We start from the raw sequence: 17488 nt of genomic DNA on the forward strand, positions 1-17488 counted from the left end.
AGCAGATGGGTCAGTGACGTTTCACATGAATGAATGCTGTGTTAGTAAAACATACCATCTTGGGAAGTACTGCAGAATTCAGAAAGGCTTGTCATCATGTATGTTCTCAATCAGCAGATACGAAAAGTACAGCCAGGGTACACTTAGTGGGAACCCAGGATTTCTTTTAATGTTAAAAAGGAGACCCTGCAAATGCTGGGAGGCAGATGCTATCTCCTTGGCCCCCACCTGCCAGCTGCAGCACAGCAGCCCGAGAAGGCACGGGGGCCTTTCGACAGTGTGGTAGCGTTTGCTCTGAAAAGCGTTAGACACAGTATTTGAAAGTGCATGCCAATGTTGAATGCTCGCATCCTGCCTTCCTCTTGGCCACACAAAGAATTTTATGAAATCATCTCTCTAGACATATCCTGTTCTAAAAGGGGAAATTGTGAAACTAGGTCTAGCAGAAAGTACAGTATTTCTTTCTCTTTCTCAAGAAATGACACCATCTGGTTTTCCACTTTCCCTTCCCCTGGCCCTCCAGATCTGCGCCTCCTGCTCTGAGTCTGAGTGGCAGCCGCCACCACCTAGATGCAGAAGTCCGGAACATTCTCCCCTCTCATTTTCACTGACCCCCATCACCCCCGCCACACCCAGCCAACCACAAGTTACTTTTAGGTCTACCTCCAGAATGCCCCTTCTTTCCACCACAGCTGCCCCTTCCCTAGTTCACATCGGCATGATCGTGCACTTCAATTTCTGCAACAAAAGCCAACTTATCTGTCTACGTTCAGACTCCCCACCCCACAACAGACACACAGCCTGTTCTCCAGTCTGCAGTTAAAGGACCCTTCTAAAATGCATGCCTTTATCTAAAACCCTTCATTTCCCCCTACCCTCAGGGTCAAGCTTCAACAGTGAAATGTTTCACCTTTCTCCCCTGTGCCTTTGCATTTGGTCTTCCCTCTTCTGGGGTTATGGGGACAATTCATCCCACTCTTGGCCTGGCTCACTCCCATTATCCCTCAGAACTCAGCAGAAGCATCAGTTCTTCCGGGAATCCTTCCTTGATCCCCACACCCCTGTCCAGGTCGTAGCTGGCTGCTCTCCCTAGGGCCTCCAGCGGCACCCCGGGCGTCCCTTCAAATAGCACCTGTCACATTCAGTCACAACTGCTTGTTTTCACCCTGGTCTCCATCTCTGTCTCTTGCATTTGTGGGGTGGGAACTGCCTTCCTGATTCAGGGTCCCTTTTGTCTGTTCCTCCTAACTCAGGGCCCGCATCTGAGTCAGGTCTCAGGAACACTGCTGAGGGAATTCCCTAGCATGCAGACCAATCAGGGCGGGTCCAGCTGAGCCCCACCTTTCAAAGTCAGAGGCAGCATTGGTCAGAAGTGAAGTGCCACCAGCGTGAGAGCTATCTCTCCACACAGATGGCTAGGACCTTCTTTCCTTGGGTCTTGAGCTGGGCCAACAGAGCTCCTATCCCACCGTTGCCCCTGCCACCCCCCCCCCCCACCCGCCCACTCCATTGGACCTGCACTCAGCTGGCTTCACTCAGAGCCACTGAGAGGTGGCGGCTTGGGGGGAGGAGAGGAGGGCTCTTTCATAGGACGTCTGCTGCCTTGCCCTGACTACCGCACTTCGGTTTTGTCCCAGTTCTCTTTCTGATGCAAAGGAGAGGGCAGACCGGTGAAATCTTGAAGCTCAGTGTGGCCAAGGGGCTCACGCAGGCACTGCGGAAGGCTTTCCAACAGAACGACGTCTCAGCTCACGTAAGCCCCTTGCTTCTGCAATCAGACTGATCCCTCTACATCTTCCTCTTGGGTCCAGAGTGTGTTCAGGTTGTTTTCCTCCTCCCTGGGTACCATAACTATGCTAGCTGGAAGTAACATCTTTTTCCATTTTGACCAATAGTGAATGTGGGGTGGTTGGAGAAAGATTTTGAGATGGAAAATGGAGGCTAATTGTCCCATGTCCAGAGTTTTTTTTTTAAAAGCCTTGATATACTGTTTTTAAATTGTCCTATCATCTCATTGTTTGGGGAAAATATTTAATATCATTAGTGTAATTCTCTAGATACCATCCACTGCTTCTTCCTTTATCTCCCTCACCATTGTAAATAGTGAACAATTTATTTCTGGACATTTAAAAATTACTCTGACTTGTAAATTGAGTGCAGCTCAATTGTAACTTGTAAATTGCCAGCAGCAGACAGGGAAGGGAACACTTTTTTCCTCCACTTCAATGCCAAGTGCTATTCAACAACTGCTAGATGATTTCGAAGGCACATCCCAGCGATGGAAGCCTTGCTTTACGCGCTTTTGGTTTGATTCCACGCTTGAAAGCAGTAACTGCGATTTGGCAGCCGGTGGGTGCCCTTTGCACCTCTGGCCTCTTCCCTCGATGCTTTGTTCTACAGCTGCGTTCAGCTGGTGCCCCCCCCCACCCCCCCACCACAGCAAGGACTAGGAATAAGTTTGGGTACATAATTTGTTGGTCATTGCCAACCTCTTTTATAGAATTCTAAACAAACAAAAAAGAAAGAAATGCGTTCTGTGTGAGGCATCTGTACCTCCCTGAATGCGCCCGATCTCGTCTGAAAGTAGAAAATGTGAATGTTTCCATTGGCTGCCTGGCACAGGTTTCATTAAACTTCTGTCGTTTGGCAGTGACCTTCAAGTTTTTGCCTTTCCTGCATATCATCACAGACAACTATGACAATTAGTGTGTGTTAGTTCTTTTCTTTTTTTATTGTATTTTTCCATTACCGTTTAGTCCCCTTGTGCCTCGTTCCCCCTCCCCCACAATCACCACTCTGTTGTTGGTGTCCATGAGTCCTTTTTCCTTTTGGCTTGACCCCTCAACCCCCTAATCCCCCTACTAGTTTTTTAATTGGCTCATTTTAAAAAATTAAATACATTTCTTTTGAAAGGCTGTTTGATATTACCACCATAAATGGAAATCAGGATCATTGGCCCCAAAGAAAATGTAACCACGAAAACAAGAGTAATGGGAACGGCTTGTTAAATTGAAGCTAAGCAGCATTGGCAGAGATACGACTTGTAAGGCTTGGAGAGGTCCTGAAAGTCAGTAATCCCCAACCAGAGACTCGGTCCTCGAGGTCGTTAGAAGGGCTAGTGTCCCAGGTTCAATTCCCAGCCAGGGTACATTCCTGGGTTGCAGGCCAGAACCCCCAGCAACCGCACATTGATGTTTCTCTCTCTCTCTCTCTCTATCTCCCTCCCTTCCCTCTCTAAAAATAAATAAATAAAATCTTAAAAAAAAAAAAAAAAGAAGGGCTCGAACAGGGGTCACGGGCTCTCTGGTGTTACTCAGTGCTGTGTCCGTGCTCCACCCGGAAGTATCTCGTTCCACCGAGAGCCACCTCTAAAAATTGTTTTGTTTTTCAATGACAGTTTACGTTCAGTATTATTTTGTATTAGTTCCAGGTATACAGCATACTGCTTAGACAATCATATATCTTACAGAGGGATCCCTGGATATTTCAAGTACCCACTTGGCATAGTCATTACAATATCATTGACTATAGTCCCCGTGCTGTAGCTTACATCCCCGTGACTGCTTTGCAATTGCCAGTCTCTACTGCTTAATCCCTTCACCTCTTCCACCCAGCACCCCAACCCCCTCCTCTCTGGCACACCAGTCACCTGAGCCATCTTGCGCGGCACCTTGGGAAACAAAGTGGGAAGAAACCAAAGGCCCACCCAGCCTGTCGCAAAACCAGTTGTCTTGGTTTCCTTCGCAAATACACATGACACTACCAATGGAGATGCAAGAGTAAGGGGGCAGTGGAGGGAAGTGGGTGTTAAAAACACCCTGACCTGTTAATATCAAACAAGAGCAAAAACAAATAAAAATAAAGTCCAAAGCCTTCAGGTCTTCCATCCAGGTCAAAAAGCACTCAGATCAGCAGTATCCCCCAGGACTCAGCTCTAAGAGAAACTCTTCGTGGCCCACCGCGCCTTGGTCTGAACCAACTTACTAATCAAGAATGGAGTTAAGTCTGAATAACTCTTCTCTCAGCCTCTAGCCCAAGGAATTCACCTCAGATACTATTTGACCCCTGTCCTGAAGGTGCCCCCACTTAATCTCTCATTTCTGCCTTTTAATTTTTAAATGACGAGAAGTACAATAAAGCTATTTTTTTTAGCATCCCATTCCCTGGAAATCTCTTTTGCCTTCTGTCTCCTGTCTACCATTCTGGGTGACCATTGGTGCTCACAGGATTATACAAGACACTTAAGGAATAAACCCAAAACCAAAGATTTAATTCTATCAACATGTAGGTTCAATATAATGATATTTTGTTGTATTCTGATATTTTAAGACTTGCCAGTCTATGTCTTTTTCACAGCATTGTTAGAATAGTTGTTGAATGAGAACATCCTATTCCCCAGCCGTGCTAAGTAACTTAAAATCCTGTGGAAACAAATACTGAGTTCTGGGCATCCATTTGTTTTGTAGGTGGACATTCTGGAACATTCTCATAACGTCACAGTTGGTTATTATGCTACCAAAGGGAGGCTGGTGTACCTGCCTTCTGCAGTGATCGAAATGCTGGGTGTTTACGGGGTCAGCAATGTCACCGCGGATCTGAAGCAGCACACCCCGAACTTGCAGTCTGTGGCAGTACTCGCCTCCCCGTGGGACCCCCAGCCTGCAGGCTACTTCCAGCTGAAAACAGGCAAGTAACTCACAAGGGAAGGTTTCCTGTCCTTTCTGGGACTGGGGACAGTACCAAGAAGACACCTGTTTAAAAACTCCATCACTGACTGCTCTGTCATGTCTTAAAGTCCCTGTGTTCCTTCCTCAAATGGCCCTGCTAAACACACGTCCAAGTGCCCTGCACATCACTAAATCTTTCCTGGACTTATTAGAGATATTTCTGCCCTGACTGATGTGGTTCAGTGGATTGAGTGCTGGCCTGTGAACCAAAGGGTCGCCAGTTTGATTCCCAGTCAGGGCACATGCCTGGGTTGCAGGCCAGGTCCCCAGTAGGAGGTACACAAGAGGCAACCACACATTGATGTTTCTCTCCCTCTCTTTCTCCCTCCCTTCTCCTCTCTTAAAATAAATAAATAAATATATGACAATATATTAAAAAAAGGAATATTTCTTCACAAGAGCCTTTCTTCCTAATGTATTTAATTAGTACTTCCACGTACCAAGTGCTATATTTTTTGTTTTTTTCCATATTATGGATGCCAGTACAGTTGAATATCCATAAAACCTGTGCTTTGGAGCAATGCATTCCATATGCCACTGAATCAGAATCTTTGAGCTCGGGCTTTGGAATCTTTCTCTCAGGCTCCCTGCTGACTCCAGTCTTGTGGTTTGTAAACCCCAAGATTGGAGAAACCATTAATGTGGAAAGACACGGTGAACTTAGTAATGCAGGTCAACTGATTACTTTTTCCCTCCAAAGAATCAGAAGGCATGACCTCTCTTTGATTATTTTTTAGCAGTCTTGGAGCAGATGTCTACATATTCCCATCAAGTGAAATCACAAAATCCTTTGCATTGGAGGGAATCTCAGGCCCAATCCCACTTTAAATTCTTCTAGGTTATATAAGTCATTTCAAGAGCCACTTACAAAGCTGCAGCCAGTCCGTGTTGCCCTTTACTTACCTAATTGCTCGGATGTAAAAAGTATGGTTTTGTCTTATGATGGCTGTTAAGTCCCAGGAGCAAAGACACCGCAATGGTGAGTGCTGACGTGCTGCTCTCACTCTAGTGCTCCAGTTTGTGAGCCAGTCCGACAACATCCAGTCCTGCAAGTTTGCTCAGACGATGGAGCAGAGACTACAGAAGGCCTTCCAGGATGCCGAGAAGAAGGTCCTGAGTACCAAAAGCAACCTGACAGTTCAGGTAAGGACGAGGGCACTTGAGCTGTGTTGTTGACAGAGGCCAATCATAATACACATGTTGTCAAGGGGTGACTTGGTCCCCGATCTCCAAGCTGCCTGGGGTGAACGTTGCTTGGGACTTTGAGCGTGTGCTGCAGGCAGGAGACAGCGCCCCTCGGTCAGGCCACTGAGTGGAGTAGGTCTGGCGCTGGTGAGGATGTCTGGGGTGTGGAAGCTGTGTCGCTGTCTCCCTGCTGTGGTTTGGGATTTTATATTTATTTTTCCACGTGAAGGTTCCTCAGGCCTTTCCAATACATTTATTATTTTTAAAAATGGTACTAGAATATACTACATAAAATATATCAAATGTCTCATATAAAATGAATCATTTCTAAATACGCACTAAGATTTGCCTATTCTGTGATTTTCATTGAGTTATTTTCCAAATGTCCACATGAAGTCTCTTACTTCACACACACATACACACACACTATGTTTTTAGGGCTCCCTGTGTGCCAGGACGGTGCTAAGTGTTTTACGAATATTTTGCTACATACTACCTAAGACATTCCTTCTGATGTATTATTAGCATCATTTCACAGAAGAGGGAACTGATGGAGGGGTAAGAAACTTCCAGAAGGTCACACAGTTGGTGAAAAGTAGAATAAAGACATGAGCAAAGCCCACTCTTATCCACCATGCTACACCAGCATCAACGCAAGGTGGAAATGGGATTCATGGTGAAACTTTTGGCAAATGCATGAATTATTTCCCAGGAAAATCCCACTCCTAGTACACCATATTTCAGTTTCCTAGATTTACAGTAAGCATGCCATCAAAAGCCTTTCTCAGACCCATTTTTTTTTTGCAATTGTATAGATACCATCCCACTAAAGACAGATGCTTCTTAATGACATTTATCCAGCCCCCAAATTGCTCTAATTAACTGTACTAGCCAATATCTCCATTTTTACTGAACTAAAAGGCACCTCCAAGGTTTGCCTTTGCGGTGAAACCCAGTGGTTTTGAAACTGACCCTTAGCATAGGTGAATTATCAGCAACGCCAATATGATATAGAAAGCATGCAATTTAATTTGAATGAGAAGCTTTCTTTTCTAAAAAGATCCATCCAAAGTGGAAGTATCTCATTATGATTTGGTTCATATTAGACTAAAATCTAAAAACTCGTCACCAGCTTAACATTTATGTAAGGAGTATGACTCAGATCTTTTGTGGGAGATCTTTTGTTTTCTGATTGTATTTGGATTCTCACAGGTACTTGAGTCTGGTCGGAACTAGAATCTACTTGGATGGTATTCAGAACACACTCTGATTGTATTCAGGCAGCGCAGGCTTACTGAGCACCTGCTATTCATCAGGCCCTGAGAGGGACACCAAGATAAAAAAAAGCTGCCCTTGGCCTTAGCAAGTAAGAAAACTTCCTTGGAAAAGACCACAATAGGCAATTTGAAAATTGTATCTAAATAGATTTTAGAGACTCTTGAATATATCAACAGCTCTTGAAATGAATGGATAACTGGGTGAATTGTTTTATTAATCATTTCTCTTTTTGCTTTGGCCAACAGGAAGCCCAGAGACAAAGTTGTTGCCTCGGTTTAGTGCCCTCTAAGCACCTCTATCGTCATGCACAGATAACTGTGTGCTAGCCATTCCCCGGGGGCTGTCTTTAATGTGTTTTTCCAGGATCTGGTTTTGTAATTATAACTTTACATTTTATTGTATTAAATATAATTTGTGGAGAACCTTGGATCCTCTGTGGAGTAGGACTACATCAATATTTAATTAATTTGTTGAGAGAATCATTAAAAACGTGACTTACAACGTTTTTTACTTTATAGCACTGATGCTAGAGGCTAGATTACAGTAGACTCAGTTAGGATTTTTTGGTGCAAATGACAGCATGCAAGTTCATAGGCTTAAAAGCAAAAAGAAGTGATTAGTTCATGTAACTGACAAGTTCAAAGTTTATTTACTTCAGGCACAGTTGGATTCAGGGGCTCACATAATTTCTTCATGCAGTTCTCTTTTCATTTCTTGGCTTACCTTGCTCTGGGCTGCCGTCATCCTCAGGCCCTGCGGGGTGACCCCTGGCACCCCCACATTTGCTTCCTTATTGCTCACAGTCTTGTGGAACCAAAGTGCCTTCTTGTGTCATGCCAGTAAAAATCCTGAGATTAGCTGTCATTGGACCCACTTGGATCCTGTGCCTGTTTCTGGACCAGTAACTATGACCAAGGAGATGAAATGTCCCAGTCAACTAGTCCTGGCTCAGATGCCTACTCCTGGAGCCTGGGTAGGGCAGCACCACCCAAAGCACATGAACTGATAGGGGAAAAGAGGAGTTTACCAAGAAAAATTGTGATGCTGTCATAGAAGGGACAGTGGTGCTGGGTAGGCAAAATAGCAGCTTTCCATTTGGTCACTCTCATGCGTCAGTCTCATGAGTTGCAGCATGAGTGAGTGGGAAGTAAGAGATCAGGTCAGGAACCACAGGAGTCTTAAGAATAAAGAAGTGATGGGGAACACAGCACGACTTTCAGGGAACAGTAGTACAACCTTGGTCACAGGCCTGTGGACCTCTTATTTATGAAGCTAATGTTAAGCAGCCATAAACAATGGTCACACTTTTCTTAGCTATAAAAAATGACTATATTAAAGAAGACACACATATAAATGGAAAACATTCTGTGCTCATGAATTGAAAGGAAATTTTGTTAAGATGTCAATACTAGTAAGAGCAATCTAGACTCAGTGCAATCCTCATCAAAATTCCAGTGACTCCTTTTGTGGAAATCCTAAAATTCATTGAATCTCAAGGGACCCTGAATAGCTAAACAATCTTAAAAAGTTGGAGATCTCACACTTTCTGATTTCAAAACTTATTACAAAGCTATGATAATCAAAACAGTGTGGTACTGGCGTAATCATAGACCAACATAAACCAATGGAACAGAAGTAGAGAGTTCAAAAACAAACCCTTGCATATATGCTCACATTATTTTTGACAACTGTGCTAAGACCAACGGAGAAAGGACAGTCTTTTCAACCAATGGTATTAAGAAAATAGTATTACCTCAAAATGGATCAAAGAACTAAATGTAAGATTTAAACTACTAATCCTAGAAGAAAGTAGAGAGGAAAAGCTTCAGGACATTGGACTTGGCAATGACTTGTTGGATATGACACCAAAAACACAGGTGACAAAAGAAAAAATAGATAAACTGGACTTCGCCAAAATTAAAACCTTTTGTGGACCAAAGGACACAATCAAAAGGCCACCTGTGGAATGGGAGAAAATACTTGCAGATCATATAGTATCTAATAGGGGGTTTATATCTAGACTACATAAAGAACTCCTAAACTCAACAATAAAAATTAAACAACCCAATCAAGAAATGAGCAAAGGACTTGATTAGACATTTCTCTAAGAAGATACACAGATGACCAATAAGCACATGAGAAAATACTCCATATGACTAATCACTAGGGAAATGTAAATCAACACCACAAGATACCACTTCACACCCTTGAGGAAGCGATTATTTAAAAATGGAATACAACTCATTGGTAAGGATGTGGAGGAATCAGAACCCTTGTGCATGCCACTGGTGAGCATGTCAAATGGCAGTTCCTCCAAAAATTAAATACAGAATCACCATATGATCCAGCAGTTGTATTCACAGATGTGTCACCAACAGAACTGAAAGCAGGAACTTGAGTAGCTATTTGTACACCCATGTTCATAGCAGCAGTATTCACGACAGCCAGAAAAGAGGAAGCCACCCTAATGTCCGTCCACAGAGGAGTGGATGAATGTGGTGTACGGGTACCATGAAATGCTGTTCATCCTAAAATAGGAGCTTGATTCTGATACATGCTAGGACCTGGCTGAACCTTGAGGACATTATGCTAAGTGAAATAAGCCAGTCACAAAAGGACAAATAATGTATGATTCCACTTATAAAAGGTATTTAGTTGCATCAAATTAATGGAGACAGAAAGTAGAACAGGGGTCACTGGGGCCGATGGGTGGGGAGGGCGGGAGGTGTTTCATGGGTACAGAGGCCGAGTCTGGGCTGGGGGAGAAGTTCTGGAGACAGGCAGGGGCGAAGGCTGCCCGATAATGTAGATAATGTGACTGTATCTAATGCCACAGAACTGTACACTTAAAATGGTAAAATTTGTGTACTTTACCACAATAAAAATGTATGAAACTGATATAATGCCATATGTCAGTTATATTTCAATAAAAATACTTTTAGCTTAAAAAAGTGGAAGTACCCAGTCAAGTGTCATGTGCCAAGAGGCCCCCATGCAGCAGGCTCTTTGGGACCCAGTGACACTGAGTTTTGTTGAGGAGCAGAAAATAGAATGCTCACAAGAGAGATAAAGGGTGGAGATAAAGGTCGCAACGTTATTTCAGTTACTACTTCTATAGGTGGACATGCAGTGAGGGCTTTGGAATTGTTCCGAAAGAAGTGCCTTTCTTCTTGGTAACTTGAGAAAGAGGTGTGAATACCTGTGGCTAAGCCACATTCCAAAAATAATTTGCAGACAGGAGTGTGAGTGTGTGTCATTAATCGTGGGACTGTATCAGGGCTCCCTAACCTCAGGGCGTGTAAGGAACTGGGCTGCACAGCAGGAGGTGAGCTTGAATGTGATGCACTCAAATCATCATGAAACCATCCCTGCCCCCACCTGGCCCGTGGACAAACTGTCCTCTAGGAAATTGGTCCGTGGGGCTGAAAGGGTTGGGGACCACCGGACCATATTATATATATTCTGTGGTAGTGAATTTTCAAGTAATTTCCAGTCATGGGAAAAAGTGAGAAATAATATGAAGAAGCTATTCTTGACAGTCTTCCTCAAAGTAGGGTTTTAAAGGAAAGTTGCAGACGTGTTTATGTCTGAGCATGCAAAGGCCTAGGAAAGACAGATGCCAGTCAGCTCCTGTTAAGAAGAGAGGACAGACTCAGATGAAGATATTTTAGGGAAATCCAGTGGAAAGGACCCTTTGCAGAAGCCTGCACAGCTACTGGGGAAACCACAGGGACATGCAGTACCCAAAGCTGAAACAGTGGGGGCTGAGTGGGGAGGGGAGGAAACGGTTACAGGAAACTAGAGGCCACAGCTACCCAGCGGGAGCTTTACCCTATGGGCAGGGAGTCCCCAACACTGATACTCTGCTTTCTCCCTCCCTCTCTCTTCATCCTCCTGATCTCCCTTTAGCCGAAGCCAGAGGGCAGAGGCACCTGCCTAGGTGGCCCACAGGGTCTGCCCCTGGGGGTGCTGAGCAGGACTAGAGGGGGTGATATGGAGGAGGAAGGAGCAGACAAAGGTGGTGTCGCCGAGTGGAGTGACTTCCTGCTGCAGCTGGTTTCCACGTCTCATGTGCAGGACACTGTTGTCCATGTATCGACCCAGAAAACCTCATTTTCCGGTGACAGAAACATTGGTTTAGACGACATGCAAGAAAACCATGCCATCTCGTATTCATATTTACATGTTCTACATTGCATTCACAGACTGCAGGAAATACACTCACTCTCTAAAGAAGCTATTTTATATTTCTGAATTTCTTTGTAATGAGGTTCAGTCACTCTATTTGTTACTGGGTTGGTGTACATTCCCTGTCCTTTCAACTTTAAAGTTCCCCAGAAGTTCGCCATGGGCTTTCTCTGTGTGAGCCCTTGAGTGCTCCTTGAATTTAACATTCCCATGCTCTCCCTTATATTGGTGGGACCATAAAAGTAATCTGAGACGATTGAGCCCCAGAAAAGATGCAGACTGCCTGGGTTTGAATCCCGGCTCTGTCACTTTGTAGCTGTGTGACCTTGGGCAAGCCTCGGTTTCCTCCTCTGTAAAAGGGAGTCATAATTAGGTACACCCCCTGGGGTCGTGGTGGGGATTGAATGAGGTGATGTGCCCTTAGCACGATGCCTGGCGCGTAGCGAGCCATCCGTGAGTGACGAGTATTGTTATTCCTGTCTCTTCCTCTCTCTTTCCCTACCTCCCTTTCATTTCTACCCTCAATTTCTGCGTAAACTTCTTCTCCCACGGCCTCCATGAAACAGACCCTCATCTTACGTGGCATGTCTCCCTCCCCTTTCCTCCTGTGTCGATTCAGATTGTGAGCACGTCCAACGCCTCCCAGACTGTCACGCTGGTGTACGTGGTGGGCAATCGGAGCTCCTTCCTCAATGGCACCGTGGCTAGCAGCCTCCTCCGCCAGCTCTCAGCCGAGCTGGTGGGGTTCTACCTCACCTACCCGCCGCTCACCATTGCTGAACGTGAGTATGTACCCGTCATACTGGGACTCTGCCTTTTTCCCAGGGGCCTTTCTTCATTTTGCAAACAATCACTGTGGCAGGCTGCATGCTCGCTCTTTGGTTGTAAAACAGCAACTGGAATAAGAGATACATAGGATCGGCCCTGGCTGGTGTAGCTCAGTGGATTGAGTGCAGGCTGTGAACCAAAGGGTCACGGGTTCGATTCCCAGTCAGGGCACATGCCTGAGTTGCAGGCCAGGTCCCCAGTGTGGGCCGTATGAGGGGCAACCAAACATTGATGTTTCTCTCCCTCTCTTTCTCCCACCCTTCCCCTCTCTATATAAATAAATAAATATTTTTTTAAAAAAGAAAATATTAAAAAGAGAGAGATACATGGGATTAAATTGATACCAAGTTTATTACACATTGTGAAAAAGCCCTATCCTTATAACCACCCCGTGAGGTAGGTGCACAATTAGCATCCTTTTGCAGATGAGAAAACTGAACTTTGTTACATTTAATAAAACATCCACAGTCACACAGCTAGTGAGACCTGGACTCTGGGGTTTGACCCCAAGCAGTCTGCCTCTGAGCGTACAGTCCTGCCTGGTGGGGTGTCTGTCCTCCTGCCGACATGGAGTGGCTGTGGTTCCCCTGCTCCTGCCATCAGCAGACGTCCCGGGCCAACAGCCCTTGCCCTGGCAGCAGGTACCAGCGCAGCTCATTTGCGGTCAGCACTGCAACTTCTCTTGATGAAGTCCTCATAGCCTGTGGCCTTGTCTTCTTCTAATGCTTCAGTTACATAATCCTCATTACCACACAGCAGGCACAGGCTCCGAGGACGATGCAGCCTACCCATGTCCCCAAACACTTCCTTGGTCGCCAAAGGAAGGAAAGATTTGTGCTTTTAAGTGTAATTGTTGGTACATTTCTCAAGGTCACTGGGCAAATTCTCTTTTAAACCACACTAGCAAAATTCTATCTATGCAAAATTCTTAGCAAAATTCTTTCTATGTCCTTCCATGGTTGTTTTCGACATTGTAAATAAATGTGATGATGTATGTGGATGTACTTCAGCCCAGGGTGGCCATTCAGAATTTTTTTTAATGTTTGTTTAATAGCAAGCTTTTGCAAATTTATACATAGTAAGGAAAGATAACTGGATTTTATGGAAAAGATTACATCGTAAAAGAAGGCTTGGTGACACATGGCAGCATGTGAAGAATTTATTTTCTCTCATCTTGATATTCTGATAATGACAACAGCTAAGATTTACTGAGCACTCACTGTGGCTGGGCACTGTGCTCAGCCCTTTCTGTGCCTTAACTCTGGTGGCCACTACACCTGTGAAAAAATGTTAGTTACAGCATCCGGCTGCTACACTCAGTCCTTGACATTGGAAAAATCCATTCAAGAGATAATCATTCCTAAAAATGGTAGTGATGCTTGGATATTGTTAAAGAAAAAGCTACCGTTAAGACAGGTGCTAGCTGTGGATCTTACTAATGAAGATGTTCAACATAAGAAGGTTGTGGTGGGAAACTGAAAGAGAAAAAACCCACAAACCTGAGAAAACTCTTCATCTGAAGGTGAGCTCTTTACTGAGTATTTTAGTTTTCTGAACAGCAAGGTAGGTTTGGCCTGCAGGTCACAGAGTTCCTAAGAATGATGGAGCGGGTCCCAGCTCCTTCATACTTTGTCACCTGTGTTTACTTCCCTTGACAGTATTTACCTATGAAACTCAGAAAAGTAATTTGGCGTGTTTCTTATTTGTTTTAGCGCTGGAATATCCCAACCTTGACACATCAGAGACAACCAGAGACTACTGGGTAATTACAGGTAATCTCTTCTTTTATTCATTTCCCCTTTCCCCCATCAGGTTGGTTTTTTTTTTTTTAAACTGCATGTCAAAAGGAAAAAAACTAAAAAAAATTAAAACTGCATGGTACTCAGTGATGGGATTGGAATCTGTTCTTTGGTCCTGTGCTGTAATTCAAGGAGTTACTGTCCCAGGACCAGGAGTGGGTGGAGTAAGCTAAAATAAGAAAAAGCGTTACACTGAAGGTGAGTATTAGATAACCAATTTAAAATAGCAAGCTGCAAAATAGCCAGCGGCCTCCTCTTTGCAGAAAGGGGACTGATTGGAAGGCACAGTGTTTACCTGTGGTCATCCAGGGCGTGTCTGTGTGGAAGATGGTGGGCCTTCCTGCATTGCCCTATGAAATGCCAGTGAAGGTCGGAGGAATGCCAGGCACGCACTTTCCTCCATCCCCTGGCATGAGGCCCACACCCACACTGATGCTGGTGGAGCCCAGGCATGTCCTGACAGTGAGGGTGGATGGAAGTAGAAGGGTGTTTGGGTGGCATTTTCTTTTTTTTTCCTTGACATTTCCCAACTGAGCTTTATGAAACAGCAAAACAGTTCTTGTTTTTCAAAAGCCAGACAGTAGCTCAGAAAAATCAGAGAAGCAAGGATTGGAAACAGAGAGAGAAGGCAGGTGTTTATTGGAGGAAAAGGACCAGGCCAGCTGTAAAAGGAGGGGACAGTGGAATTCTATGCAGCAGAAAGAAAGAAGGAGCTCCTACCCTTTGCAACAGCATGGATGGAGCTGGAGAGCATTATGCTAAGTGAAATAAGCCAGGCGGTGAAAGACAAATACCATATGATCTCACCTTTAACAGGAACCTAAACAACAAAACAAAGAAACAAGCAAAATATAACCAAAGACACTAAAATAGAGAACAGACAGACAGTGTTCAGAGGGTAGGGGAGAAGAGAGGGAATTTCAGGGGAAATCCAGGGGAAAAGGGGAAGGGTTTACAGGAACAAGTATAAAGGACACATGGATAAAACCTAGGGGTGGGTGGAAATGGGAGGGAGGAGGGGAGGGCTGGGTGGGTGGGCTGGGATGGGAGTAAAAGATAGAAAATTGCACTGCAACAACAATTAAAATAAAAACAAATTGATTTTAAAAATATCATTCTATATAATATTACATGTAAATAAATTGATTTAAGGTGAAAAAAAAGGAGGGGACAGGAGAGGGAGGATATTAGCCAGCTAGGGCTGCATTAGAAAGTACCGCAGACTGGGGTGGGGTGGGCTGGGGTGGGGAGGGGGCTTCACCAATTCTGGAGGCTGGAAGTCCCACATAAAGGTATCAGCAGGGTTGGTTTCTCTGAGACCTCTCTCCTTGGCTTACAGATGGCCATTTTTCCTCTGTGTCTTCACATGGCTTTCCCCCTGTATGTATGTCCTAACTTCCTCTTCTGATAAGGACACCAGCCTATTGGATTAGGGTGCACTTATATGATCTCATTTTAGCTCAGTAACGTCTTTAAAGGCCCTATATCCAAATACAGTCACATTCTGAGGGACTAGGACTTCAATATCTGAATTTTGGGTGGTCACGGTTTAGCCCCTAACAAGGAGGGAGGAAGATCCTGCAAGTCCTGGACGATGTGCCTGGGCAGGCCCTCCTGAATCACCTGCAGCCCTGGCTGGGTAACTCAGTTGGTTAGAATGTCAGCCGGATACACCAAGGTTGTGGGTTTGATCCCCGGTCAGGGCACATACAACAAGCAACCAGTGAATACATCAACAAGTGGAACAACAAATTCTCATTCTCCCTCTCTGTCTTTCCCTCACTCCCTTCCTCTATCTCCCCTTCCCCCCTTCATCTCTCCCTTCCTCTCTCTAAAACCAATTTAAAAATTAAAACCCGACCTGGCTGGCGTAGCTCAGTGGATTGAGCGTGGGCTGCAAACCAAAGCATCGCAGGTTCGATTCCCAGTCAGGGTACATGCCTGGGTTGCAGACCATGACCCCCAGCAACTGCACATTGATGTTTCTCTCTCTCTCTCTTTCTCTCTCCCTTCGCTCTCTAAAAATAAATAAAATAAAATATTTTAAAAAATAAAAATTAAAACCCTCTTCCCTCTCCACCTCCTCCCTCGCCTGCTGTCCCAAGCGAGGTGGGCTTCTGCCTGGACGCCGACAAAGGAGCACACAGCCCTGCTTGATGAGGCTGCTCAGGGCCTCTCCTAAATTGCAGAAAATTGCTTTTCTTTCTCCCCTGCAGAGCCATGGATATGCAGAGGTTCTTTTTTTTTTTTTTACCTGCTAAGAAGACAAACTAAAGAAATGTCTTTAAAAAAAAAAAAAAAACACCTCACCAGAGTTTATGCCCAAGAGAGAGACAATGCTAAACCAGCAACACATTTTTGAAGGCAGCAGGTTATATAACGTTTACAAAATCATTTTTTTTCTCCACCAGGAATGCTGCCTTTTAATTTGCAGAGATTTCCATCCTTCTATTAGCTTAATGTTTACATTAAATGGGAACATATCTGTTCTTAAACACAGGATGTCCTAGACAACTTCTTGTTTCAGTTCATCCTCATGTACGTGTGTCTCACCCTGCCTCAACTGTAGTGGCATAATCTTAATAAAGCACCCTCACATGGGCTTGTTTTCAGGATTCTTCTGGGACTTCATGCTCTGTCCCCTCACCTGTGTAACCCTCCTTTGTTATTGCCGTGGTGGCTGTGCGTGATCAGAAGAAACAGTGGTCTCTGTCACTGTGTTTGGGACTGGTTGGATCAGTTGGTACTTGGGGGGACTGAAATCAGCCTCAAGATGGCCCTCCTTCCTTCGCTTTGGCTCATGGCCACTTTCTAACCCCGTGGGCGGGCACCACCGACCTTTTACCGTTAGTTACAAAAGGGGTAGGGATGGGGAACTGAGAGAAGAAAATAGCTTTGTCCATCCTGTTCAAACCCACAGCCCGTGAATAACCAGCCACTCTGCGTTCACTCCCAGGCATTCATCCCTGGCCATTGCTAACTTGGAGGAGCTTTCCTTTGGTTAGCGGGTATTACAATACCCTACCATGTTTTCACCCGTATGCCCACTGAACTTGCATTAAATGTGTTCTGGCACACTATACACTTCTGCCCTCCCTGGGCGTGGTCCCCCCTTGGTGGGAAATCATTGGCTGGGGTGATTTCTGCAGTGCACCTTTGCAGAGAACCCAGGAGCTACCCTGCTGTCCATGGGCCTTGCTGTCAGGCGGGATAGAGACGTGCAGACTTACTGTTGCCCCCTGACCGAGGTGAGAGCCCAGCGTGGGTGGGAAACCTATCTTTATTTCACCCACCGGAGTAAAAATACTGCAGACCCAGCTATCGCAGGATTCCCTCTGGTCTCAGCTCTGCTACATATGACCTGAGTGTGTCCTTGAGCCAGTCACTAGACCCTGTGGGTGTCACACCCTCACCCTTAAAATCAGAAGATAAGAGCTGAATGTTCCGGTTCTTTTGGCTCTGAATGTGTGAGATTCAACCACA

General features: G+C 45.0%; 1 protein-coding gene across 3 annotated transcripts in view; it reads left to right on the forward strand.

Moving 5' to 3' along the window:
* KIAA1549L (KIAA1549 like) overlaps positions 1-17488 on the forward strand; it is a 230984-nt gene that overhangs the window by 134527 nt on the left and 78969 nt on the right. For all 3 annotated transcript variants that reach the window (XM_045825250.1, XM_045825251.1, XM_045825252.1), the window contains exons 4-8: positions 1638-1753; positions 4467-4686; positions 5737-5870; positions 11998-12160; positions 13919-13978. In XM_045825250.1, the coding sequence (XP_045681206.1) occupies positions 1638-1753; positions 4467-4686; positions 5737-5870; positions 11998-12160; positions 13919-13978 (693 nt within the window). The remainder of the gene's footprint in view (positions 1-1637; positions 1754-4466; positions 4687-5736; positions 5871-11997; positions 12161-13918; positions 13979-17488) is intronic.

This window comes from Phyllostomus hastatus, unplaced genomic scaffold, assembly GCF_019186645.2.
Source record: "Phyllostomus hastatus isolate PE091 unplaced genomic scaffold, TTU_PhHast_1.1 phas_scaffold_585, whole genome shotgun sequence".
NCBI classification, from domain to species: domain Eukaryota; kingdom Metazoa; phylum Chordata; class Mammalia; order Chiroptera; family Phyllostomidae; genus Phyllostomus; species Phyllostomus hastatus.